General features: G+C 37.1%; 2 protein-coding genes across 2 annotated transcripts; both read left to right on the top strand.

Moving 5' to 3' along the window:
* The first annotated feature begins 132 nt into the window (after positions 1-132).
* Positions 133-10524, top strand: sec23b (SEC23 homolog B, coat complex II component). Its single transcript, XM_030134440.1, has 19 exons — positions 133-282; positions 1950-2177; positions 2651-2708; positions 2873-2959; positions 3305-3541; positions 3723-3805; positions 3934-4078; positions 5343-5501; positions 5689-5804; positions 5913-6036; positions 6160-6240; positions 6359-6448; positions 6677-6783; positions 7116-7269; positions 7478-7555; positions 7786-7947; positions 8099-8185; positions 8326-8547; positions 9167-10524. The coding sequence occupies exons 2-19, from the start codon at positions 1957-1959 to the stop codon at positions 9254-9256; spliced, it is 2301 nt and encodes a 766-aa protein (XP_029990300.1). The 5' UTR covers positions 133-282; positions 1950-1956; the 3' UTR covers positions 9257-10524.
* Positions 10525-18988: 8464 nt separating this feature from the next.
* Positions 18989-26654, top strand: LOC115427259 (germ cell-specific gene 1-like protein). The gene is given in 6 exon segments (XM_030145757.1): positions 18989-19489; positions 23433-23480; positions 24440-24592; positions 25085-25196; positions 25850-25983; positions 25986-26654. Coding segments are annotated over 6 exon segments (894 nt in total). The 5' UTR covers positions 18989-19200; the 3' UTR covers positions 26144-26654.
* Positions 26655-27199: the final 545 nt, after the last annotated feature.

Genomic DNA, 27199 nt, shown 5'->3' with positions numbered 1-27199 from the left:
CATCCGGCCTCTGAGCCTCAAAGCCTCTATTTCCCATGTTTCCCTTCCTCTGACAGTGTACGCTAAAGGTGCAGGCCACGCCCCGTATACGTCATGGCATGAGCAGCCAATGGTAGACGGCTGAACGTGGAGTAACACGTCATTCTAGTAAAGTGCAGAAGCCGGTTGAGTGATCCCTGTACCGCCGTCTTTCTGTTCTCCTGTGCATTTGTTACGTTCTAGCCCCAAATGCTGTGATTTGTTTTGACCAGAACATATTCTTTGTCCAACCTGATACTTAAGGTAAGAGCTTGAATTAATATTATTTGAATGTAGGCCGCTCCTTTGCCGTCTCGGTCATTTGGGAAGGGCCAGGAAGTGGGTTAATGCTACATTCCGTTAGCTAGTTCAAGTTAGCATTAGCATGTGGTGGTTTTTACAGAGGAACGCCAATACGTCTCCCAACTGCGTTTAGACAAATGAATGAACGTAGTTGTACTCTACATAACCAAATTCCTATAGGAGTTAGTGGGACCAGGTGATGCTAAAGGGTTATCTTATGTGTTTATCTTGGTATGTGTAGACAGACGTCATGTATTCACTATGTTCTTCAGCAGTGATGGTACGTGGCGTTTACTTTGGACAACTGACAGAACCGTGAACAGGTTAGCCTATATATAACATAACATAGTCTACACTGAAGTTAGTTGTCAGGTTATCTTTTACTTAACACAAACCAATCGGTATTACTTGTATACTTCCATACATAAACGGGCAAACATCACAGTTTTCAAACAATATATAATCTGTTGATTTTACTATCAGTCTACACGCTTACTGTTGATCAGTTGCTCTATAAGATATCACCCATTGAAAACTGTTTTTGATTGATTTTATTGATTGAAGTATTTATTTCGAATATGAATGTTTAAAAAATAAATAAATAAACAAGACATTTAAACATAAGACGCATTGAAACGTTCAATCATTTTAAAGAATCCCTGGTAAAATGTCTTGATTTTGTTCAAATTAAAATGAGGAAATTCTTTAGGAGAACCTAAAATTAGGTCATATTTTTCTATTTCTTTTAAAAGTAACTCGAATTCGTAATTTTATTAATCACTGTTTTCTGTTCTGTCCTCTGACCACACATTTAAGTTTACTCTGAGTTTGGTTCAGCTCACTGGGGTCACACAAATAAAGGTAACATGTGGAACATTTATTTTGGCATAGGTGTAGAGGAGCAACATGAAAATCATGTTATTCTACTGTTACTCATGCCACACAAATGCCCCTTTCAATATGACTTTTTTACATGTTTAAAATGTATATGTATTACTTACATCTGTCTCATTTTAATCATAGGCTGAGTAATGGGTTATTCTAAAATTATTACATTATTTATGAATATATATTAAAAATACATTTTCCATTGTGTTAGTAATTTTTACTTAGAACTTTAGTACGTGAATACAGTAGATGAATGAAAAAATATTTATGCTTTAAAATGTGGCTTATCTGACAATAATATTTTGTTTTCATTGTTTCTCAAAAGCTCCTTGTAACCAGTTGACATACTGTTTTGTTGAGCAGAGAACATAAAGTTTGTTGTCAGGGAACTTTCTCTGATAGCTATGAGTAAAGGGAGAGTCCTGACACATGCCAACAAAGGTGGAGCTTAACCGCACCGTTGGGATTCCTCTGCACTATTCCACCTGAAGTAAACATGCTGGTCAGGTTTCTTCTTGACACATTTGTGCGTCATAGATCTGAGCATCTACGTCTACATTGTATTATTTTAGAATGAGAGGGAATAAAGCACCTGTATAGAAGGCTGGACGTCACAACAGCTGATGAACTGAAGAGAGACAGACTAAAACAGGAGCAAACTGAGAGCGTCACCGTGACTTTTAATAGTTGTTTCATCGGATCAATAACCTCTTGTTTTCTGGGCTTCTTCTTTGCCAAAGCTTGGTGATGGCGACCTACCAGGAGTTTATCCAACAGAATGAGGACAGGGATGGGGTGAGATTCAGCTGGAACCTGTGGCCCTCTAGCCGGCTGGAAGCTACCAGGCTAGTGGTCCCTGTTTCTTGCCTCTTCACACCCCTCAAAGAGAGGCCTGACTTGCCCCCGGTCCAGTATGAACCAGTGCTTTGCAGCCGAGCAAACTGCAAGGCAGTGCTCAACCCACTATGGTGAGTTCAACAGAAAAGTTTTGACAATTCTTCATTTTAGTATTGTTTCAGTAAACATAAGTGGCTGTCGTTAATTTGTGGCTGTATGTTTGAATATTCTGAATCAGTCTTTTACTAATAATTATTTATTATCAATTAATGTGCTAATTATTTTTTTTCATTAGTTGATGGATCAGTCACTTTATAAAATTAGCCATCTATTGCTCCAAGATGTTAAGAGATTTTTTTACTTTTTGACTCTTGTTTGAGTCTCTCATCTGCCTCTTTTTGCTTAACGTGTCACTGAAATATTTGTAGGAAATGTTTAAAAAGTTGCCAATTATTTTTTAAATGCCTAACCCATTAGTTGACGCTGCTCTAATTTTGACAGCTCAATACATCCATGATACAACTATAAGTAGTAGCTGTAATACAGATGAATTGGGATCTCATGTCACGGGGTTCTCTGAATTGTTTTGATCTGTCTTTTACAGTCAAGTGGACTTCAGAGCAAAAATATGGGCCTGTAACTTCTGTTTCCAGAGAAACCCAGTAAGTATGAGTCATATATTCATATTCATGGCACCGTTTTATCCTGTTGCTTTATCAGGTATTAATGGTAACCATATTATCTGAGGCGACATAACATTATGTAGACTTGCTACATTCCTTTATCGTGTGCATTCATTTGGTTTGTTCTTTGTTTGTTTCTGCAGTTCCCTCCTTCTTATGCAGGCATTTCGGAAGTGAATCAGCCAGCTGAACTCATGCCACAGTTTTCTACCATTGAGTACATAGTACAGGTAAATACTATGTACATGTCTGCACTCTGACCTTATGGAGATTGTATGTACTGAAAATGTACTGTGCAAAGGTGACTATTAATGATTTTTGATGGTAACCTGACAACAAGACTTCTTTTTGTTTTGTTTGTTGTCTTGGATCTAATAATTTATTTGAGTGTCATTGTGACTAACAAGTATAGGTTTTTACAGTAATGCAAAGTTTATTTATTTATTTATTTATTACATATTTAGAAATCTTATTAAGTGTGTCCACCAATTCAAGGTTATTTTACAAATACAGACTATTAAGTATTCTTTCAGTCTGCTTTTACCAAAGTATAATCTTCTCCCACCTATTCACAGCGTGGACCCCCAGCTCCTCTGATCTTCCTGTATGTAGTAGACACATGTTTGGAAGAAGAGGATCTCCAAGCACTCAAGGAGTCCCTCCAAATGTCACTCAGCTTGTTGCCACCCAATGCCCTAGTTGGCCTCATTACATTTGGCCGCATGGTTCAGGTTCATGAGCTGAGCTGTGAGGGAATTGCCAAGAGTTACGTGTTCAGGGGTACCAAGGAGCTCTCCTCCAAACAGATCCAGGTAGGTCATGGCAGAGGGACAAACCTTTTGAATGTGAAGGAAAATGCACCGTCACTAATCATGTCATTTGTTACAAACGAAGCTGGATGCCACAGGGAAAGATGAACTAAATTCAGTTTTTTCTTAGCAGATTTTTTTTTTTGTTATACCTACTTTATGTGCATTACTTTGTGTGTTCTAGGAGATGCTCGGTTTAACAAAACCTGCAGCACCAGGGCAGCAAGGTCGCCCGATGGCACCTCAGGATGCTGCACCCTCCTGCAGGTATGCCGGAGCATTAACATTTCACTTTAGTCCTTCAGAATTAATGGCAGCTGCTTCCAAAAGCTGCAAGGTGAGAAAAGATTAGCTTGCTTTTCATTTTTAAGTGGCATGTCTATGTTCATATTTAGGTTCTTGCAGCCTGTGCACCGTGTGGATATGAATCTGACTGACTTGCTTGGTGAGCTGCAGAGAGACCCCTGGCCCGTTCCTCAGGGCAAACGGCCACTTCGCTCCACTGGAGTTGCACTGTCTGTTGCTGTTGGTCTGCTAGAGGTACAATGCACCCACTTTTATTGTTTGTACAAGTATGCTTTGAATTGCCATGAAGAAATTACCAATTATCTTCTGTTGTACACCTGAACTTTAGCCTCTTTGAAATGATGTTGCCACTTGTAACTGTCCAGAAACCAGATAATTATCTTGGATTGCCATTACAGCAGTAGAACATGTGCTTTATCAGTAAAGGCTGCATTCTGGTTGCCTTCTGACTTGTCCCTTTAACATTATTATCCTGCCGTCTCGTACTGCTAATCTGTGCAGTTGTATAACTGATAGTGCAGCAGATCATGCCCCTGCTGTACAACAGATCATTCGCCCGCTGCACTGTTCTTTAACAGATAAGAGATGGGATGTGATGAGAACAAATTTAGCTCTTTCTGAGTCTCCAGAGTTACTGATTTGTTGGCATTTGACTTGATGAATGTTTTTTTTTTCTATATATAGCAATAGTGGTTGAGATCACTTGGCATCTGGTGTCAGCTGATTTGTTGTTTTGATTCATGCAAATGATAAGCCTTTGCTTCTGTGTAAATGAATAGTTGACAAAACTAGCTATCAGAAGTTAACACTATTTTTAAAGCTTCTTGCTGTGGCCTTTGTGGGAGCATGGCCCCTTTCCAAACATCTTGGACTTTCCCACACTCTGGGACTATGGACTTTATTGTAAACGTTGGCTGTGAAGCTGAGATTTGCCCTTTGCTAAGTTTCATTCCACAAAAGCAATCACCTCTTACTTTTACCTTTACATTATTATTATTTTTTTTATTTTTATTTTTTTATTATGTTTCTACTTCAGTTATTGTTATTTTCATATGATTATACAGTGTATGTCTATTTTATGGTCAGTATTTAAGTGTAAATTTAGTAGTATGAAACTTTCTCAATCTTCAATAGGACTGATTGATGTCCTAGTGTCTGCAAAATCTGATTCCATATTTAGACAGGTGATCTTAATCAGTCTTTTTTTTTTTTTTTTTTTACTTCCTGTCTTCCTTATTCCTCCTTAAATGTCAAACTTGAGAACTAGGTCACAAGTCCATTAGTGTTCTTGATTCACATCCACAGTCTGAAAACAGGGAAACGTGACATACTGTTTCTTTATCCCTGATGGTAGAAGTTAAAGAGAGGTGTAAATGTAGCTTTTAAAACATCCACACTGCATTTTATTTGTCAAATCACTGTATATTTGGTATCATAGTAAAGGTACAATGGGACACAGATGAACTGAAGCCTGTTTCCTCACCCTTCTCATGCTCAGGGTACATTTCCCAACACGGGGGCTCGTGTGATGCTGTTCATCGGAGGGCCCCCGACCCAGGGCCCAGGTATGGTGGTGGGCGATGAGCTGAAAACCCCAATCCGCTCCTGGCATGACATTCAGAAAGACAATGCACGCCACCTGAAGAAAGCCACAAAGGTAAACAAATGTGTGAACCTTCCCATACAGAGTTTGTGACTTGAGCTATTAAAGAATGAGTCAAACTCTTTTCATATCTTTTTCCTTGTCCAAATATTTGTCACTTTCACTTTTCACTACAGAGGTGTGCACATGCATGAAGTCTTAATTTTCTATTTCTTTTTTTTTTGTTATTTGTGTTGTACAGTATTATGAAGCCCTGGCCAACCGCTCTGCTGTAAATGGCCACAGTATTGATATCTATGCATGTGCCCTGGACCAGACTGGACTTCTAGAGATGAAATGCTTATCCAACCTCACTGGGTATGCAAGCACTTTGATTTACTGTTAAATTTGTGTGTTGATACTCATACACACCCTATTGTTTAGGATGAATTAAAGTCTTTACTACTGTTTGTATTTTATCATCAGGGGCCACATAGTGATGGGAGACTCTTTCAATACCTCCCTGTTCAAGCAAACCTTCCAAAGAGTCTTCAGCAAAGACTTCAACGGAGATTTCCGAATGGCCTTTGGAGGTGTCCTTGAGGTCAAGGTAAAGAAGTAATTTACACTGAAACATTCTATGGTCCTTTGTTACTTTGTTATTGTATTTTTTGATACAATATTTACCAGTCTGACATTAGCTCACTGTATCCTCAATGTGTTGTTTTTATAGACCTCAAGGGAGCTGAAGGTTTGTGGGGCAATTGGACCATGTGTTTCACTCAACTCCAAGGGTTCCTGTGTTTCAGAGAACGTAAGTGTCCACCATCAAGAAAACCGAGACCTAATCTGATCCCATCCCTTTCACAAACCGTAATCTGAGACCTGCTGTTTACTGGCATTCATTATAATCTGTTCTCATTCTTGTGTAGGAAATGGGCACTGGTGGCACAAACCAGTGGAAAGTGTGCAGTCTTAACCCCTCCACCACCTTGGGGATTTACTTTGAGGTGGTGAATCAGGTAAATGACACTTACTTGAGCTTATCTTTTGAGCTGGGATAGGATTACTGTAAATGAGTGATTGTACAGCTTGCTGATCATAGGATACTTTTTTCCCCCTAAAGCTCTTGGAATAAAGTCTCTGTATGAGCTTTCGTTGCAGCAGTAATTTATTTGGCTAAAGAAAACAGAATGTATGTGAAGGCTATGATTACCTGCAGTCTTAAAGTTTCTTTTTTATGTGTGTAGCACAATGCACCAGTCCCTCAGGGAGGCCGAGGCGCGATCCAGTTTGTAACCCAGTACCAGCATTCCAACACACAGAGGAGGATACGGGTCACCACCATTGCTAGAAAGTAAGACAGGTTTTACATGATTTATTTATAGAAATTTGTGACATCATGGCATAAAGTCTTTGTTGTGTACTGTGCTATAATGGAATATTGACAAACGTGTTCCTTTTGTTGAAAACATTACCTGCATATTTCCTCTAAGCTCCTATTTGCATAGTTTAGTGTTGTAACTCACCTGGCATTTTGTCAAGAAAGCACCAGCCCAACTGGAATGGACATTTACATTCCTGCAGCTGTGAACAATGCATTCAGTCGTGTGCATGTGCGTCATTCTCTCTACACTCACACTCACCTGTGTCTGTGTTTGCTCTGTGTCTCTGCTGCTCCTCTTGAAGTTGGGCAGATGCACAGTCTCAGATTCAGCACATTGAGTCTTCATTCGACCAGGAGGCAGCTGCTGTGCTCATGGCTCGGCTTGGAGTCTTCAGAGCAGAGTCAGAGGAGGGACCAGATGTCCTGCGTTGGCTTGACAGACAACTCATCCGCCTGGTGAGTGACACTCCCTGAGACATGTGAGGACATTAATAGTACAATGCTGAATCAGCAGGAATGTGCGTTCATAAATAGTAAAACCTCAATCTGTGCTCAATCAAATCACGTGGCACTACAGTGATGCTCTCGATGACTGTATGCGATGGTGCATTAACACTGTGGTATGTTCAGTGTTTAAACTATGCTTCGTCTCCCTTGTTTTCAGTGCCAGAAGTTTGGCCAGTTCAACAAAGATGATCCTACCTCCTTCAAACTGTCAGAGTCTCTGTCACTGTACCCACAGGTAAACCTGTCATCTTGTGGAAATGTAACACTGTGTATTTATATTAGAATGACAAATGTGATATCTTCAGTGTCTAATAGTTTGACTTCACTGATTAGTAATCACACCACAGTTGGCAGTTATAATTAATTAATATCAGAGGCATTAGCTTTTCAATATACAGCAGGCTTGTCATATCTTAAACTGAATTCTTATTCAGTTATTCCTTTTTATCTGTCCTTCTCCTGCAGTTTATGTTCCACCTGCGGCGATCACCCTTCCTTCAAGTGTTTAACAACAGCCCAGATGAATCATCCTATTACAGGCACCACTTTGTCAGGCAGGACCTGACCCAATCCCTAATCATGATCCAGCCCATCCTCTACTCATACTCCTTCTATGGACCACCAGAGGTCAGCCTCACACCCTCAATATCATCATCATCAATGCTAGAGGAGTCTAAAAGCACATCTTCTGGCTTTTCTTTGATGCTTTCTAACATGTTTGTGTAAGTGGTGCTTATAACATTATAAATGTTTCCCCTAATGTGTTTGTTGTTCACAGCCAGTGCTTCTGGACAGTAGCAGTATCCTGCCAGATCGCATTCTACTGATGGACACTTTCTTCCAACTGGTTATCTACCATGGAGAGGTAAGACTGCAGACTGTTGATGAAAAATCACTTAAATCAAAGCTGGAAACAGCTTAAAGTTGAAATGCTTTTATACCATCAAAATTTATCGTAAGGCTAAAAAACTTTTTTTTTTTTTTTTTTTTTTTTTTTTTTTTAAGACTATCGCCCAGTGGCGGAAGGCGGGCTACCAGGAAATGGCTGAATACGAGAACTTCAAACAGCTGCTGCAGGCTCCACTGGACGATGCTCAGGAAATCCTACAGACTCGCTTCCCCATGCCACGTTACATCGATACAGAGCATGGTGGATCACAGGCTCGCTTCCTGCTCTCCAAGGTCAACCCATCGCAGACCCACAACAACCTGTATGCCTGGGGGCAGGTACGGTGTTATAAAGTACCATTTTCTATTGTCTTTCAATTTACCAGCTTGCTTAACAGAACAGCGTCCAAAGAACTCAATTTTACAGCTTTGCACATTCAGCCACAGTAACCTCTGTAGGTGTACAACCACCTATTGGGATGATTCAGCTTTCTAAATCATTGCTAGGAAGTCATTTAAAACACAGTCTTGGGTGAATTTCCAGAATATTTCATTCCATTCCCTAGTATGGACTAAAACCTAAAATTACCAGATTTGTTTATACCCTGGGTGAAAAACAATCTGCACCAGCAACTCCAAAGATTTAGTGTTAAACTGTTAGCAAACATAAATCTTGGATTAGCTAACCTCTGATTCTAAATGGGGGAGATTGAAGACTGAAAACAGCATTAATCTCTTATTTCCTAAATTAAGGAAGAGCTCCAACATAACCTGCTGTATACCAATGCAGCTGTTGCAGTTAGAGCATGAGATTATCAAGAGAACAGGGTCTTGCATAAGCTAATCTTTGTGATAAACGTGCCAGGTCATTTGACCGTTCACTGTTATGTCATGAAAAAATCTGCTTATAAATGAGCTCATGGCTATTGTCTGTCTTTTGCTTCCTATGTAACTTTAGGAGACGGGTGCTCCGATTCTTACGGACGACGTGAGTCTGCAGGTCTTCATGGACCATTTGAAGAAACTGGCCGTGTCCAGTTCTACGTAGAAATCTCCACCCAATCACATCACTGGAGAATACAGATGGAATGATCAGACATTCCTGTTGTTATATAGGGATCCATTAACATTTCCCCTGTTTTTGTGAAGGAATTTAATCCTGAGATTTGCTTTTACTATGCTCTTTCTTGAGTCTTATGTGACAGTTCAGTGATGGAAAAATAAAAACAGGGAAAAGACATTCTTGAATCACTTTAGGAGAACAAATGGCATTTTCTATTAATTTTCATCGTTATTTATAACAAATGGCTCCAATATTCCAGAACCAAGCTGTTCTCAGCTAAGCAATAATTCTGTTTCTGTCTCAGATTGGATAATATGTCTGACATGCAGAATGATTAGGTTAATACTTTTACTTTTTTGTTTTGTCTTTGTTTTTCCTAATGTGTTCTTGTTGCAGCACATATGGTTAACGTCTGTGTGTTTGCTTTGTCTATAGCTAAAGATGTCTTGAATTTTTTCATTAATAAATTATGATTGTAACAACCTCGAACGCTGGTTCAAAAATGTTCAAGGACTAATTGTACTGATGGCTTAGTAATCAGTTTATTTGTCATTGACAAAAAAATTCTACATGGATTATGTGTGTTTTCCAAGAAAATTTCCTCAAAATCGGGAAGATTAATGTTCTGTGGAGTAGATGTCCATTCAAATGAGACCAACTCTGTTTTTAGGGACAAACCTTTGCATTTCAAAACGCACGATATAGTTAAGTCAAGAGATCCTCAACTGTTTTGGTCGCCATCTGGTATTTTGCACCCAGTGACTACCCAAATGTCTTAGTAATCAAAGTTTAATATACTTTAAGACTGTACAAAGGGCACAGTTATTTGATTTAGATCCTGTCTGAATACTTAATACTATCTATAAGAAGGCAGGAAACTGACCTCATCTGTGTTGTCTGGGGTCTCACCAGAACATATCCCCTCAACCACAAGGCTCTTTTAGGCTCTTAAATGTTAGTTCAGGTTATTTGATGCTTGATCTAGGTGCCCTTGAGCTGCCATTACCTCCTTAACTCACATTTTAGCCTGAGTTCATCACCAAGCCTCTGTTTATTTTGAACCATATGTTATGTTTAACATAGGAAATGGCAACACTCATATGTCATGTGTTTGAGAGAGTTTCATGATATGTTACACTAGGTGATATTTCCTCTTTACAGATTGGAAATGACACGGCATACACAGTTGTCTTTTTCTCATTCATTACTACTGTACATAAAGCCTGCATGGCACACAATCCCAATCATAAAACCCGTCACACACCATCTACTGTCACTGTAAGCTGATTTCAGAGCACCCAGACAGTATGATTTCGAGGATCAGTGAACGGCAGATTATGAAGACTAATCCTTAGGGGCTATCTGTTTAGAGGAAAATTCTACTCTTAGCAGCTTTAAGCGGAAGTGGTGCTGAAATACAAATGAAGTCTGTCTATCAAGAGCTTAGGGTGTACAGTGTTGCACTCAGAAGCCACATATGTTCCCAAGGTATTCAAGGCCAAGTAAAAGATGCACTGCCACAGCATTTAATCTCTTTTGATATGGATACTCCTGCACAATATTAAAAGCTTCTCGTTATGCCCACCCAGTTTGGAGTGCAGTGCTGTGTGATTTAAGGCCACATGTACATGGATATGAAGGGATCTCCTACAGGGAAGATAATCACGTAACTACTGTATCTCCTTTTTAATCTGTTTTTCTATATGCTTGATCATTTTTACACATGCAAGGCCTGCAGCTTTATACAACCTAGTGATGTTCAGAGAAACAAAAGAACATTACATTTCTCTCAGCCTGATTTTTTTTTTGTTCCTCCTATGTCAGTGATCATTCATGATGCTCATGTCCATGTGATTTCCAGGCTTAGGCAAAGCTGTAAGGAAATGTGTTGTCTTATTATCTCCTATCAAATCCTAACGGATCAGTTCTATTCCAGCAGTCAGAGAAATCCGTTGCAACTATGGCTCCAGATAACTTATGTAAGAATATGGCATAGCATGTTTATATAACTATGGTGGACAATAGATACCATAAGCAGTACAGTTTTGTTTTGTATATATGAACAGAAAAATGACAAAATAAAAAAGTACAAAACAGTATGAAGCATCTTATTAAAGTTTTGTGCTCCCTCAAACCATCAGAACAGCTTCAATGCTTTTTGTGTTTGACATTTGATTCATTTGAAGTCTGTGAACTCTGCTTGAAGAATTAGCACAGCAAAAAATATAACATTTATTTAGTGTTTTGACTACAGAGGATGGCTACAACATATAATTACCATGTATTGTCATACTCATCAAATCATTCCATGACAATTACTGCCAATAGACAATGTTGTGTAACTTCTGATCCATTAATCCTATCGATCCATGTAAATATTTTGTTAAATTACAGTTTTTCATCTTGTCATGGTCATCAGATATGATACATCTGGATGTTTAGAGGCTCCGTAGTTACCGTGGAAACAGCGTCATCTTCTACAACACTGATTCACCAGTAAAACCCATGGATTTTGATAAATGACAGTAGATGGACACACTTGTTTTATGTTCAATTAATGATATATTTGCTGAAAAAGTTACCTTTTTTTCTCCTGTTTCTGATATTATGACAAGTAACTTTAATCTGAGCTTTTATAAACATCCACATGATCAGTAAATTAAAAATGATAAAATACAGATTTTTATTGAAGAGATGCAAAATACAGAGGATAATATTATCATAAATAGTAATAAATCACTTAAGAAAGGTTAAATAGAGAGAAAAATTTGATTGGGAACTGTTGCAAAAGTGGGTCTTTATGGGTTAATGGCATCTTAGAAGAGACCACTCAGGTTTTTTTCTTTAATTTGTTACCCATCAACAGTACTGTGCAGAATTCTTAGGCTACCTTTATTTACCTTTGTTGTTTTGTCAGTGCTTAAAATGAGCACACATGTTTATTTCTTATCATCTTTTCTTCAAATACAAGAAAATATACAAAATATGTGTATAGCCCTCAAAAAAATACACAGATAAATGGTTCTAAAGCTTAGAAAACCAAACATATTTAATGTCAGTAGCAAAATTCTCACTCTATTTTGTCAATCTTATCTAGACAGTTCATTCATATTGTATTTTTTGTTGTGTATGGACATTCCACAGCCATTCACAGAAATAAATGAAGAAAAATTGTGGAGAGCATCAGGTTAACTTGTACCTGTATTTGACCTGCATGATGGAAAAGGCACTTAAAGAAGCAGAAATGCATTTCATCCACTTTTAATATGTTCCTCATATTTGACCAAACCATGTCAAAAGTCATAAAGTCCTGTGGCCATAACTTAGTCTGGGAAAATGTCAAAGCTAGGTATGGGTACAAGGGCACAAGGGCACTGCACAAAAGGCTTTTTTTAAATTTAATATCATAAAGTGTGAGTATTGTACATGCAGTTTGTAGATAAATCTGGAGAATCAACAAATAATACAAACATGGAAGACACATTTGGGAGATGTGACAAAAAAGTATTGGGTTGCGTGTTCCTTAGTTCAACTCAAATGGTAAATACTCTAAATTACAACCCTCATATTCCAGGTATGTGTATTAAATTCAACCACCTACAGGGGCCACAGACTTGTAGTTCATACTTTTGGGAAAGTGGTCCCACTATTACTACTATTACTACTATTACTATTACTAATAAATATTGACCTATGTACAGTATTAGTACAGTAGTACAGTACAGTGCATGAAACATCAATAAACGTTATATCAGTAGAAATATTTCTGGACTCTTATCTTGTAAGGAAATGCCGAAATGAACACATGTAAAAGCCTCTTTATAAAGAACAATGTATTATAATTCACAACTGCAGTGTTAAATGAATTTTACACAATGAATTAACCCAGACCCAACCATAGACAAAGGCAAATATAACACATAACCTTCAATTAATGACTGAGAATCATTTAAGCTGCAGCACAGATAGCCTTATTAAAAAAAATGTGAACCCACAATCTTTTCTGTTAATAATTAATAAAGGATTATGTATTTCACACTTTGTATATCACTAATTCTGAAACTGAAAAGAGGTGCTGACCCACAACTGCAACCTGCTTAGAATATCAACTCAATTTTTCTCATGATTTTTTTTTGTTTTTGTTTTTTACGAATTGTTTTTTCTTTTTCTTTTTCTTTCTTTTTTTTTTTTTTTATAAATATGACACAGAATGTATGTTTATATCCACATAAACAGAAACACATAAAATTACACACACACACACACACACACACACGCACACACACACAAAAAAAATAGAATTTAAATGCCCCCCCCCAAAAAAAAAAAAAAAAAGATCAACAGTGTGATTGATGTTTTGGGCACTTGTGTTTTCAGGTGTTTTGGTGTTTTCATACAGGTAGGGGGTTAAATACATGGTTCATAGCTGTAATTGGCCGTCATTGTTAAAACACCTTCAAATGTGACTCTACTGCTGGTTTCTGTGGCTCCCAAAGTGGTTTTCTGTGCAGGCTTCTCCCTAATTGGTGTTCAGGCAGCAAAATATCTTCACTTAACATTGTTTTGACTGTGGAAGACATAGAGGAAAGTAGAAAAGCACTCTGAAGTTTCCAAACTTTTTAATTGCTTCACAGATGTTTGGGCTAAACACACTGTCTCGGCATGTGTATTGGCAATTTGACAAAATACGTACCAGCGGGGATTATAAATGTCAACATGGTAGAGTCAGTAAAAATTAAGATGCTATGGCACTTCTGGATGTATTTTCTATGTTTGGGTCCAGGGGAGACAATAAATTTGTCTTTTGGGAATTGCCAGTGCTTCCCAAACTGTTTTTCAGGGGACTAGTTTATTACTGACAGTTGGCTTTACTCTACAAATCCAGAGTCATTTGTGCATAAATGAACATTCCTGACCATTTTTTCTACTATTTAACAGTGTTTTTCAACCTTGGGGTCGTTGCCTGGAATTCAAATGGGGTTGCCTGAATTTTTTAGTAACTGATAAAAATAAAAAGAAGCTTACTAATAAAAAATATATGGTGAGTTGAGAGAGACAGTACATACACAAATACAATCATAATACATAAAAGACATGACAAACTGTGAGTAAGAAACTGAAGCACTGTGGTACTGTTTATCTTTCAAATGTTCATTGTGGTCAGTTTCAGATGCTGCAGCTCTTTCATAATTCATAGTTCGAGTTATTGTTTGTTCAGTATTAATTGTCAGCCTTTTAAATCCAAGCTGGACTGACTGTACATATCCTGACCAAGGAAAATCCAATTCTCCCTTTGTGCGGTAATCTACACCTGGCTTTTCTGCCTCCGTCCATAATAATAGACATTATATAGACTAAATGTCGTCTAAAATTAACGTTTATTTGCAACATAGTATAGCAAACTATTACATGATCAAAAACAAATTAATTTTAGCAAAAAAATGTCTCTGTGTTGAATATCTGGGGTTGCCAGAAATTTGTGATGTTAAAATGGGGTCACGAGCCAAAAACGGTTGGAAACCACTGATTTAACCCTTTAAATGCTAAACCTAAAATGGTCTGTCTAGGCTTTTGTTCTTATTTTGACCATAAAAAAGTTACAAAATATGCTGTGAGTGAGTCCTTTTGACCATTTTAACTTTCAAAATCTAGCAGTCATTTACAATTACCTGCATGTTATAATTCTGATAAAATGGCTTCTTCTCCAGCTTCTACTACAGGCATGAGTGAAATTACCGTAATGACCCAATAAAGCCTAAAAAGTGCAATGTCTCCGGTTTCAGAAACCGTTAGAAGTTTTTCAGTTGCACAAACAGTGAAAGAGTTACAGCCAAACTGCATATGCGCAGGGTGTGTCAGCAATGACACATCAGGTTTTAAAGAGTTAAACGGTATAATTATCTTGAACAGGTAAATCAGCACCTCAAAGATATATGGTACCTCACAACTTCACTTTGAGCCCATGTTATTGCAAACATATACATCAAACACCTCATATTTGACAACAAGTTAAAGTTTTCTCATGTTTTTTTTTTTTTTTTTTTTTTAAAGTTATAGGGAAACATTTTCTGAAAATTAACACCAAAAAGTTGTAAAATTGGAACATAAAAAACTATAAGTGAAAATACAATGCAAAGTTGTTTATTTGAAAAGATATTTGTGTTAACGATTAAATCAAATATAGCTGTAGTTTTTACAGAAAGAGTATGTTAACACAACCATATTTGTATGTAGAAATGATGAAATTCTATTGTTTTGAGAGAATAAAACTGTAAATGGAAAAATAATGTGGTACCATTTAACTTGCATGACCAAAATGTTGAAATAAAAGCCTATTCTCAGACTTAAAAAAAAAAAAAAAAGTAATTAAGTAAATTAAACATTTTAAACATGAAAATATAACCAAAGTCCAATGTTAAATATACATGTTTAAAATGTTAAATCTACATGTTACTCCATAAATATGTTTATGGTTTGATGCATTTTTTACAGTATTGTTCTGGTAACCACAGCTACCACTTTTTTTCCATAAAAACAAGATTTTTTTTTTTTTTTTTTTTACAGTGGGTCTACATTTTTCTGTACATTATCTGCTTTAGAGATATACTGTTCTAAATCTTACACTGATAATCTGAATCAGAAAAGAACACTGGCTGGCTAATGCTTCCAACATGAAAAAGTGTTATTATTACATACTGTATGTGTACAGGATTATGTACATTTATATAACCGATTTATAAATGTTATACAAGAACGCACGTAAATAGTGAATGTATTGTAATGTATAGAGAGTGAAGAAAAAATGATAATTGAGAAACGACTGTGCTTTTTGAGTAAAACCCATTCTCTCATTAATTCATACAGTTTCACAGTTTGACCCAGTCCTGTATCCAGTACTACAGGCTCCACTCACAGTGAGCATCCAGAGGACTGAATGGTTCAGAAAATGATTGAATGAACATACATGCTTGTATCTTGAAAACTGTAGCCAACTAGTGCTTTGACTTTATTTCTTCGGTATTTGTGACCCAAATTTGATAAAGTTTCACTGCATTTATTTTGGAAGCACTTTTTTTTTTTTTTTTTACAGAAAACTGAAACGTATTTGTTGGCCTACATAAAATCTCCTGTGACCTACTAGGAGGTCATGACCCAGTCTTTGGTTATGGATGGCCTAGAAGACTTAAGTGTATTCCAACATGCTCGTCAGCAACAAAAAGCCCCTGCAGTAACCCCCCTCGGCGCACAATGAGCTTTTAATTGTGCACACTGCGAAGCCTCCTGTACTCAGCAACACTCCTGCTTCTAAAAGTTCTCCAAAATGAAATACTCTCATACGCTTTGCAGCCTACTTGTTTGGCTGAACTTTCATTTCCCCACAGTGCAACAGAGAACTTCAAATGTGTTAACTTGAGAGTAGGGATTAAGTCCCCCTTCCGGTCATGAACTCAGGAGCTCGCCTATCACCATCTGCATGAGTGTCATGAGTGTAAAGCTGACTAGGCTGAGGTCAAGCATTCCAACCTACAAAGTGCTGCTGATTTTCAATAAAACTCTTGCAAACTGTTGGCGAGGGCCAAGGGGTAATCTTGGGATACACTTTTTGAAGCTTTGTCAGACAGTGGAAGGTTAGTCTGTACGGGGATCACATTCATTCATTCATCAGTATATGCATAACCCTATACGGTGAAGTGCAAATGTGAGGGTTAATCCATTATTCATGATCCAAGACATACATATTCCTTAACCTCAAATCATCTTAATTCTGATGGAGCAATTTATTTCAGTATCACCAGCGGCTTATTCATCATGGAACTGTGGTGTAGAGAGTTTTGGCCTGATTTGGTTTTCAGTGTTATATTCAAGTACAGCTTAGCCTATGGGGATGTAGAAGTAATGAAGATGTCATGCGTAGTATCTGGCCTCATTTACTCTGTATTTGTAAACACTACATCTGCAGCGGCTCAAACGGTTACTATTTTTAGCTCATTTCCACAGAAGGAATCCTAGGATTCACAGGAAAAATCTTTGGTATATTCGGTTGTCTAGGGGCTTTTATTGATCAGAGGACAGTAGTAGACAGCAGGATGCCAGCGGGTGAGCCCAGGGGTCAGCTTAAACTGAAAAGCAAACTAACTCTTGGAAACAGAGGACTAATAGAAAAGCAATCTGCTACAAGTCGTTATGCAGTATTACAGTATTGTGTCACTTTTTCTTTCATTACATTTGCAAATAAAAGGAACTGAGCATCAATAAAAATACAATACAAACTAGAAAGAGTTGTGACAGAGACATGTTTACTATTGTGTTATTGCCTGTAATTGTCTTTTTATTACTATTGTTACCCCGACCCCCAAAGGGGAGGCAAGGGGTATTGTTTTTGGTTTGGTTTGCTTGTTTGTTTGTTTGTTTGTTAACACTTTAGCAGCAAAACTATTGTTTGAATTCATACCAAATTGGGTTTATAGTTTGCCAGTGACCCAGAATAGATGTGATTACATTTTGGGAAAAGTAGGTCAAAGTTCAAATGTTTTATGAGTTTTTAAAATCTTTTTTTCCCCATTTACTTATAATGGCCAAAATTTGTCTATGCCGTCTATGTCTATGCTGACATCAGCACATGCATAGACATGATGACATCAGCTGGATCGATGACAAAATAAGCTACAATATGTGTGAGGGGCGGGGTTTGTTGTGCCTGGCACCACTTGTTATAAATTAAATGATTATTTTTGCTGTTTCTAAGACGGGAGCTGCTCAGCAGGCCACTGTGGCCATTGTCTGATTAACCTCATCATGATATCCATGCATTTTCAGTAGGAGACAGATGTAGACTCCAGACAGGACAGTCCAGCTCCTGCACCTGTGACAATGAAGCCACGCTGTTGGACCTGATGCAGAATGAGGCCTAGCATTGTCCTGCTGATTTTTGTTATTTGTTTGGACAAGTATAATGATAACAAAAAAATTGCTCATTAGAGTTTAATTTCAAAGCTGATATCTAGCTATTTTCCATAGTTTTCTTGATAACAACCAAAATCACTTAAAGTTCTTCCATCAATATCTATGGCATTGTACTGCCAAAAACAGTGCTTTTAGACATTCCATGCTTTCTTTTCTGTCTGTATTAGTCACATGATACACAAAGGAGTTAGTACTTGATTGCATAACCATTGTTTTTGATGACTTTTGATGGTCTAATAATTTTTTCCGCGACTGTAAATATTTTTGTGTCAAATTCAGCCTTGAGATGCTTTTAAGAAACATTGTTGTTATACTTTTAATACCTTTTAAATTATTATATGTATATTCTTAGTTTAGTGATTCATGGTTTTAGAACTAACTTTTATTGTGTTTTATGTATATTTTTAGTGCGGATGTATGGCTGTGATTTCTATTTTGTATAACTTCTGCTGCTGCTGCTGTCTTGGCCAGGACACTCTTACAAAGGAGATTTTTAATCTCAATGAGCTTCTTTTTCTGGTTAAATAAAGGTTTAAAAAAAACCCAAAACAATAATAATAAAAAATAAATAAATAAATGTTATTTCTGCTGTGCACTGGTCTTACACATTGACAGGCTTATAGTGGCTCTGTGGGTGATAAGTTGTTTGTGAAGGATGCAGAGGGGAGGGGGAGCATCCTAATGAGAGGGAGGGGCACAGAGCATCATAAGAAAATCCGACACTTGAGCGTCAAATCCTTTGACAACGTGACATCCTATAGGCTGGACACTCGTGGGACACCGCATGTGAAAGAGAAAAAAAAAAAGTGGATGGAAATGTGTCACTTATGGCACACGAGCTGAGTGTGGAGATGCTTTCAGTGCTCTGCGTGTCGATGGGGATTTTACCAGTCTGTGGAGTGCCAAATGGGACCTCACCTGTTGGATACTAGAATCCATTCCACTCTGCACCCGTTTCACGGACAATGAAGACGACACGCAAATGCAGGACCCTGCTGTCGCTCAGCCTGAACTTTTTCGCTCTGTTTTTCTCCATCACCGCGTTCATCACCACTTACTGGTGCGTCGGGACGCAGAGGGTGCCCAAACCAAAGTGCAGCAAACTGAGGACGCACCAGTGCATAGACTACGGAGTGAACGAAACCGACCCCAACAAGGTGGTCTACAGCTGGGAGACAGGGGACGACAGGTTCCTGTTCCGTCAGTTCCACACCGGCATCTGGTTTTCATGTGAGGAAAATATCCACGATGAAAGTAAGAGGTGAAAGTAAGATGTTGTGACTATTGAAGTAGTTACTACACTGGTCTACTTTTTTTTTTTCCAGAAATGATTTGCTTCAGACATTAAATGTGCTAAATGTTATGTATTTTAATAAGATTAATTGGAAAATAAATGACAAAAGTGCCGGTTTGCTGATGTTTTCAAGGTATATGATAAAGTGTTATTAAACATATATATTGGTTTATGTACGTTTATATAACAGTTTTATAAATCTTCCACTAAATAGAACCTGTAAAGTGAATGTATTCTAATGTGCAGACAGTGTTTTGAAGTAGATCTTGTAGCTCTGAGACAAATATTCCTTTTGAGTCAAACCCATTCCCTCGTTAATTCTTGAATTTCACATTTTGACCCAAGGCTGTATCTTGGAAAGTTCAGCCAACCAGCATCTTTTTACTTGATTTTTCTTTATCAGTGGCTCTCATGTGGTAAAATTTCATTACTTTTATTCTGGAAGCATTTTCCTTGTAGACCAGTGCTATCAGACAGAATTCTGAGAGTTATTCCACTGTTTAACACATAAAGACCCAGTGCTATTTTCAGAATCAGAAAACTTTATTTATTCCATAGCTTACCACAGACATCAGCCCACATATAAAAGTGCTAAGTGACAAAAATAAATAAATAAATCAATGAACAAATACAAGATCATTGAAAGCAAGTACGAATAAATGCATTTAAATAATCAACAATAAATAATCAATAAATACCAATGCAGACTTAAAGACTAAAGATTTTTGTGTCAGCTCCCAAATTAATTTTTCTCCATATTCAACCTTACGTAAGTGATTTATTACCATTGATTGCAGTATTATCTTCCTTATTTCACATTTTTTCAGTGTAAACCATGTATTTTCCTATATATAATTCACTGATCATGTAGATGTTTATTAAAGCTCAGAGTAAAGTTGAGGGTTATTAAATAAAAAACAGAGAAAACTCAAGAAAAAGTGTCTTTTTCAGCAAAGATGTCAATAACTGAACATAATATTATTAAAAAAAAAAAAAAAAAAAAAGCTCAGATGGACTAGTGCCAGTGAATTGTTTGTGTCTAATCGAGTAAATTCATTGCCTGCTGTCTTGAGAAATCTGATGTGTAAGTTTATGTGTCGCCTGAATCATTCAGAAAATATTGTAATTTTATTGTTGACTAATCTTGCATATAGTGCTGCATGTTACACAGCTCAGTCCTAGAAACACTGGTTTGACTGCCTTTGGAAAGTATAGAGGTTTTTATTGTGTTTGTATTTATCTGTTTGCTTTTTAGTGTCTGTAATAGAGCTTATCTATCTATCTATCTATCTATCGATCTATCTATCTATCTATCTATCTATCTATCTATCTATCTATCTATCTATCTATCTATCTATCTATCTATCTATCTATCTATCTATCTATCTATCTGTAAACACAATGTCAGCTCCATGGGTTTTGCTGGTGAATCAATGTTGTAGAAGATGATTGTGTTTCCACGGTAACTACAGAGCTTCTGAGCATCCAAATGGGTCAAATCTGATGACCATGAAAAGATGAATAACTGTATTTTACACCGTTATTTACATGTATTGATAGGATTAGTGGATCAACAGGTATTAAACATTTTAGATCAGTAGATGGTTTTAGTCAACAGTGGAGGTTTTGGGTGTTTATGGGTTAATATTGACTCTTTTATTATAACTGTGTAATTGGAGCTGGATAATGTGGTCAAAAATTGACATCATAACAATAAATGTTTTCTTCTTCACATCATTATTTCTTTCCAGATTAGAGATTTTTTTTTTAGTCTTGTGTGAATGTTGAAGAATTGCGGGTATTCAGACATTTACTTGAGGCTTGAAACTGTATTTGAACTTGACAAATATTTCTCAGATCTAGGTGGATTTAAGTCACTTACAATGATTATATTACAACAACATCTGAATTTGCAGGATTAAATTTCAATAACACACTCTGACATTTTTATTTGACAATGTAAGTATCATAATTCTTTTGGACAAAAAGAAGCTGCAATGAGGATGATCCTTCAAGAAAAAAACTGTATTTGTTTTGCAAATATTTTATCACCCGGCCCAGATGATCTATATGTCAACTTTGAAGAGACTTATGCCACATACGCACCAAATCTCATAAATTTCATTGGAAAGTCCAGATGACCAGGCTAAAAGAGCAAAACTAAGACTAGTCACAATCATAGAAAAAATGTTTTAATCCGACAAATGTTGGTTATTTGACATTTCAGTTTAAGGTTTGGTAAATAACTAGATAAAAAAACCTATAGCCTAGTTTTTTTATTATTAACATTCATATTAATGTGCTAATATCTTCTTACTTTTTAATTTGTCACTTTTAATCATGCTATTTCCCAGACTGTGAGGCATTATCTAACAAAATCTCTGACTGTAAAATATACTCACCGATAAAGACATTTTCACCTCAGAAAATCATTTATAATGCTCATTTGACTGTAGGGGATAGTCAATGGAAATAAAGATTAGCCGATTAAAACTGAGATTTGACTCGTTTGATTTCATGACAATTTCAGGATAACTGGCTTCTGTTAGTACTGGTGGGTTTATGACATTATCAAAAATCAAGGGATAAAAAAACTGTTTTGTTTTAGTTGGAGTGCAGGCCAAACAAAAGTCAATGAAAACACATGATTGTCTAGCACATGGTTCAGGCGATGCATCCTAAGTAATGCTGTTTGTGGGAGCTTTATTTTTTACTGGAAACTGTGGGCATATTTGCAATCATATAATAACAAGAGAAGACAAGAAATTACACCACGGCCTGGTAAAAAATTCAAGCCAAAGGTGTGATCAGACAAGATTATTCCACTTTGATTGGTTTACTCCAGCTTCATCTGGAATTACTGCAGCAATCATCTCCAACCACCACAGTGACAAAACCACCTCACATCAGCTCATAACTGTAACTGTACTGCAAAGATATATTTTCAGAATTATAAGATTTCATAAATAAAGCACATACATTTCAGTTATTCCACAAGGAATTGCTCACACACGTCTATCTCATCAAGTGGCTGTACGATGGAGGAGGGAGCTGAGACAGCTTGAGTTAATAAGGATTATGTAACAGGGGCCTTGATGAGTTTTTCCTCAAAACAGCTGTTGCCACCCTCTTTCTACCTGATTAAAGTGTTCCACTCACAACCAATCCAACGACATGCTCTGCTTGACAGATGACAGAAGGAAAACAGCACATCTGCAAAGAATGTTTGATGTCAAAGGTTATTTTTTTATATTCTGTTGTTAAACTGGGGGGTTATTACATCAGTGTGTTCCTAGGAATGGCTGGTATTAAAGGTGTTTTTTTCTTTTTCTTCTTTTTTTAACACAAGATCTCTTTAATACAGTCATTTTAATTCTGTGGAAAGTACCTGTAATTCAACAGGACAAGAACCAGATGTTTAGCAGCCTTTGCCAACAGACCATCTGCCAACAGTGAAGGGGGCACAGAAAAGCTGCATTTCTAACATATGCCTCTTATTCAACATTTCGTTTATCCTTTTCTGAACTTTTGACCTTTGAATTTTTTGGTTTTCAGTTCACTGATCAGGAGGTCAAACTCTAATCTGATCTGGTGAAATACACCTGGGTACAAACTGGGAATTAAATATAGATTAGGGTTTGGACCAAGGCCTGTATCACCTCTGCACTATGAGCATTTTCTTTATTGGCACCACTCTTTATTTTGTGTCATCAGCGTTAATCCCAAAACCTTTCTGACCTTCTAAACATACCACCTGCTCTCTTGTGAAGTCCTCCTCAACCTCTGCACATATTCCACAGTCAATTAAAAATGTAGATTTACCATGTTTGTTAAATATTCATGATAATAAAATATGCTAACGTATGACACTATTCATTCTATTCTTTTTTTTCTTTTTTCAAGGTGAGAGATGTCGAAGCTTTATCGATTTGGCTCCTGCATCAGAAAAAGGTGAGTGACCTTAAATACATGGGAAGATAGTAACTTTTTGTTACATGGTTGAAAACGTTTTAATACCTTAATACCATAGGAAAAAATACATTTTGTCTTTTGCCTCTGTTGAATGAAACAAAGTAATTCAATCCAACTCTATTACTCAGCAGGCCTGATTTAAGAGATGATTAAAATGAGCCTGTGGTGCTGTGAATCTGTATACTTCATGACAATCTGAGGCATTCTGATAAATTTCACTCCTATAGATGTAATTATTTCATCTTTTAAACTTTGCAGGTAAGTTTAGGTATATATTTTTTTTAGTTATTCCTTAACATAGTTTCAAGTCATGTAAGTTTGAATGTTTTCAGATGACAAATCACTTCAATATGAAGCACGATCCCTTTACTTTTTGCTCTACATGGGTCTAGGTATCTGCATTTTCAGGTGTGCTAACACTGTTGTACGTTGGACAGAACTCATATCATGACAATGTGTGACGTGACGAAGTAGGAAATGCAAAAGGAAAATCTGCTTCTTACAGTAATAATAATAATAATAATAATAATAATAATAATAATAATAATAATAATGATAAATTGCATTTATATAGCACTTTTGATCAAAGTACTTTGCAACACAGCAAAAATAAAAGAGTAAGAGCACAGTAAAAACAGATTCATTAAAAAAATAAATAAAAACAGTTTTAAATAAATACAATTCCAGTAAAGGCAAATGAACAAGTTAAGATCAGAGTAACACCATTTGACCCACAACAACACACCTCAGGGCTCATATACAACAGTAAACAAGTACCAGTATAATTTCTGGCATGTTAAACGGCCTCTGAAGTACAGAATTGTTTTGATATGTTTACCGCTGCAAATATGTGTGGTTCTACATACATGTACACTCCTCTGTTATACAAAATGTAAAGCGATTGCCTTTAAACATAATCTGACGTATGAATTTTGCAGGGATGCTGTGGCTGTCGTTGGTTTCTGAGATGCTGTACATCATCCTGTTGGTGGTGGGCTTCAGCCTCATGTGCTTAGAGCTTGTCCACTCCAGCAATGTCATCGATGGACTAAAGCTCAATGCCTTTGCTGCTGTCTTCACTGTGCTTTCAGGTTGTAAAGGAGCTGTGAGCATTTGTAGTGATTACCACTAACAGACTATATTCAAGTGTTTACAGTTTCTGAGCAATGGCATTGTGTTTTCCATAATAGAGAGTGGCAAGACATACTACATCAGATCTTGTAATGAGTTCAGAAAGACATCAATGCAAACATTTACTGCTTTTAAAATGAATTTAGATCTAGAAGTGAGCAGTAAAGAAAACATTACAGTTTGTCACATGAAAGTAGAGCTTTTTATGTTGACAATGCTCAATTTAGATCCTGTAATATAGAATTGGAATAAATAAGAAGAGACTGGAATGATTGTTTTGCATATTCTGTTGTAAAAAGTCACCAGGATGAACAAGCTTTAGGTCGGTATTGTCTTAAATGTACAGTCTTGTCATGTAGCTCTTTGCTGTTTGTGTGTGTGTGTGTGTGTGTGTGTGTGTGTGTGTGTGTGTGTGTGTGTGTGTGTGTGTGTGTGTGTGTGTGTGATTTTAGGTCTCCTGGGAATGGTGGCCCATGTGATGTACACACAGGTCTTCCAGGTGACTGTCAGCCATGGACCACCTGAGTGGAGGCCATACAACTGGGACTACGGCTGGTCTTTCTGGTACGACTCCACATATTATCTCGACAGATTTTGTCACATTTTATTACTCTCTGGTTTAAATGCCTGACAAATAAAGACGAGCTGTGTCACACATTGGGAAACTGGAACAGAAGTTCTATTTTGCATGTAGAACCCTTGTATAGTCAGTCATAGCTCTGCTCTCACCTCTTCCCAGCATCACTGTCACTAATGAAAAAAGCCCAAAGCTTTCATGTTATGGCAGGATTAGGCTTTGGTGTTTAAAGCCCCAATACAGACGTGATTGGAATTGTATAAGGGGATAATATTTCACTCCTTCACAATATGCACAGTATGCTGAAAATTCATTTCGGAGGCTAAACAATTCTTGACCTTTTGTGAGCATTAATCAACCTGCTTGAAAAGTACATGACATGATGGTTTGATTGTCTGATTTCGCATGTGGCCGTGCGTGGCAGGACTTAAAGTGATTGACACTAATCTCTGCAAACACAGTGTCATAATATTGATGGAAAAATGTCAAATGCAATTTGGTTTGTCTGTACATGGGTGCCCACAAGACCAGAGTTCAGCTAACATTTTTCATAGCATGAATCTCCATAAATTCATTTGTTTGTGTCAGGGGAATGCCTCATTTTTATTTATTTTTTATTTATTTGCTCTGTTTATATCAGCATGGCGTGGGCATCCTTCACCTTCTGTATGGGCGCATCGGTTACCACACTCAACTCTTACACAAAAACCGTCATCGAATTCAGGCACAAGCGCAAGACCTTTGAGCAAAGCATCCGGGAGGAGCATGCTCAGGAGGCTTTGGGAATTTCCGGGATCGCTCGGTGCACTCGATCTCAAAATCAGTGGAAGTTTACACAAGCCAGAGCCTGAAAAGTGGCAGGAGAACTCCCATACCTGCTGACTCCCTGGACCTGAATGACATTCATAGATCTTTAGGGGAGGAACAGTGCTGAATGGAATGGACTTCTGAGTGGTGTCATTTCTCTCATTTGAGGCAACTTTATGAATGTAAAGCGTCATCATCCCTTGCAAGATTTCAGACGACCTTTGCAGTCCTACCAGTGTTTCAACCCTGCCTTAAGTGACATAAAACACTCACTGTGAGTGTGTTGCTGACATTGGTAGTCAGTTGGAGTGCACAAGAACTAACTGAAGGGTGAATTAAAGTGTTTGGTTGTGTTACTATAATGTACAAAGGTATACAAGAAAATGTCATACAGAAGTACCCATATAACTCATGAGGGTCTCTGAGGTGCTAAGAGCCTTATTAAGCACATTTTCATCAGCACTAATAAAATGCTCTCTAATAATAAGGACATTTGAACTGCTTTTCAACTGTGTGATCAGCCTCAAATACCTTCTGCAAACCATGTGCCTAGATGTACAGTTGTAAATAACTTGTTCAGTAACTGTGCAGCATTTTACATCAACAGAATGGATGTAAATAAAAATTGTGTCATGTAACTTTTGGATATTTCCAACTTGCTTTTACCGTGTCACATCTTAAATGTGCATTTTCAACAATTGTTTCTTAAAAAGCGTGAACAATATTAACCCATAAAGACCCAGTGCTACTTTTGTGTCAGGTCCCAAATGAGTTTTTCTCTCTATTTAACCTTTCTTAAGTGATTTTTCACCATTTATTATAATATTATCCTCTTTACTATACCTTTTCAGTGAAAATCAGGTATTTTCCTACTTCACTGATCATGTAGATGGTCATAAAAGCTCAGATTAAAGTGAAGGGTAACTGTATCAAAAACAGAAAGCTGAAAAAACTTTTTCAGACTTTTTCACTAAAATCTATGATTAACTGAACATAAACCCAGTGTGTCCATCCACTGTCCTTGATCCAACTCCACGGGTTTTACTGGTGAAACAATGTTGTAGAGGATGACAGTGTTTCCACAGTAACTAAGGAGCCTCTGAATGTCAAAATAGGTCATATCTGATGACCATGAAAAGATGAATAATTGTATTTTACACCAATTATTTACATGAATTGTTAG

Source organism: Sphaeramia orbicularis, chromosome 1 (assembly GCF_902148855.1).
Source record: "Sphaeramia orbicularis chromosome 1, fSphaOr1.1, whole genome shotgun sequence".
Lineage (NCBI taxonomy): Eukaryota > Metazoa > Chordata > Actinopteri > Kurtiformes > Apogonidae > Sphaeramia > Sphaeramia orbicularis.
The sequence above is the reverse complement of the archived record's forward strand: the minus strand, read 5'-3'. Positions and strand labels throughout refer to the sequence as shown.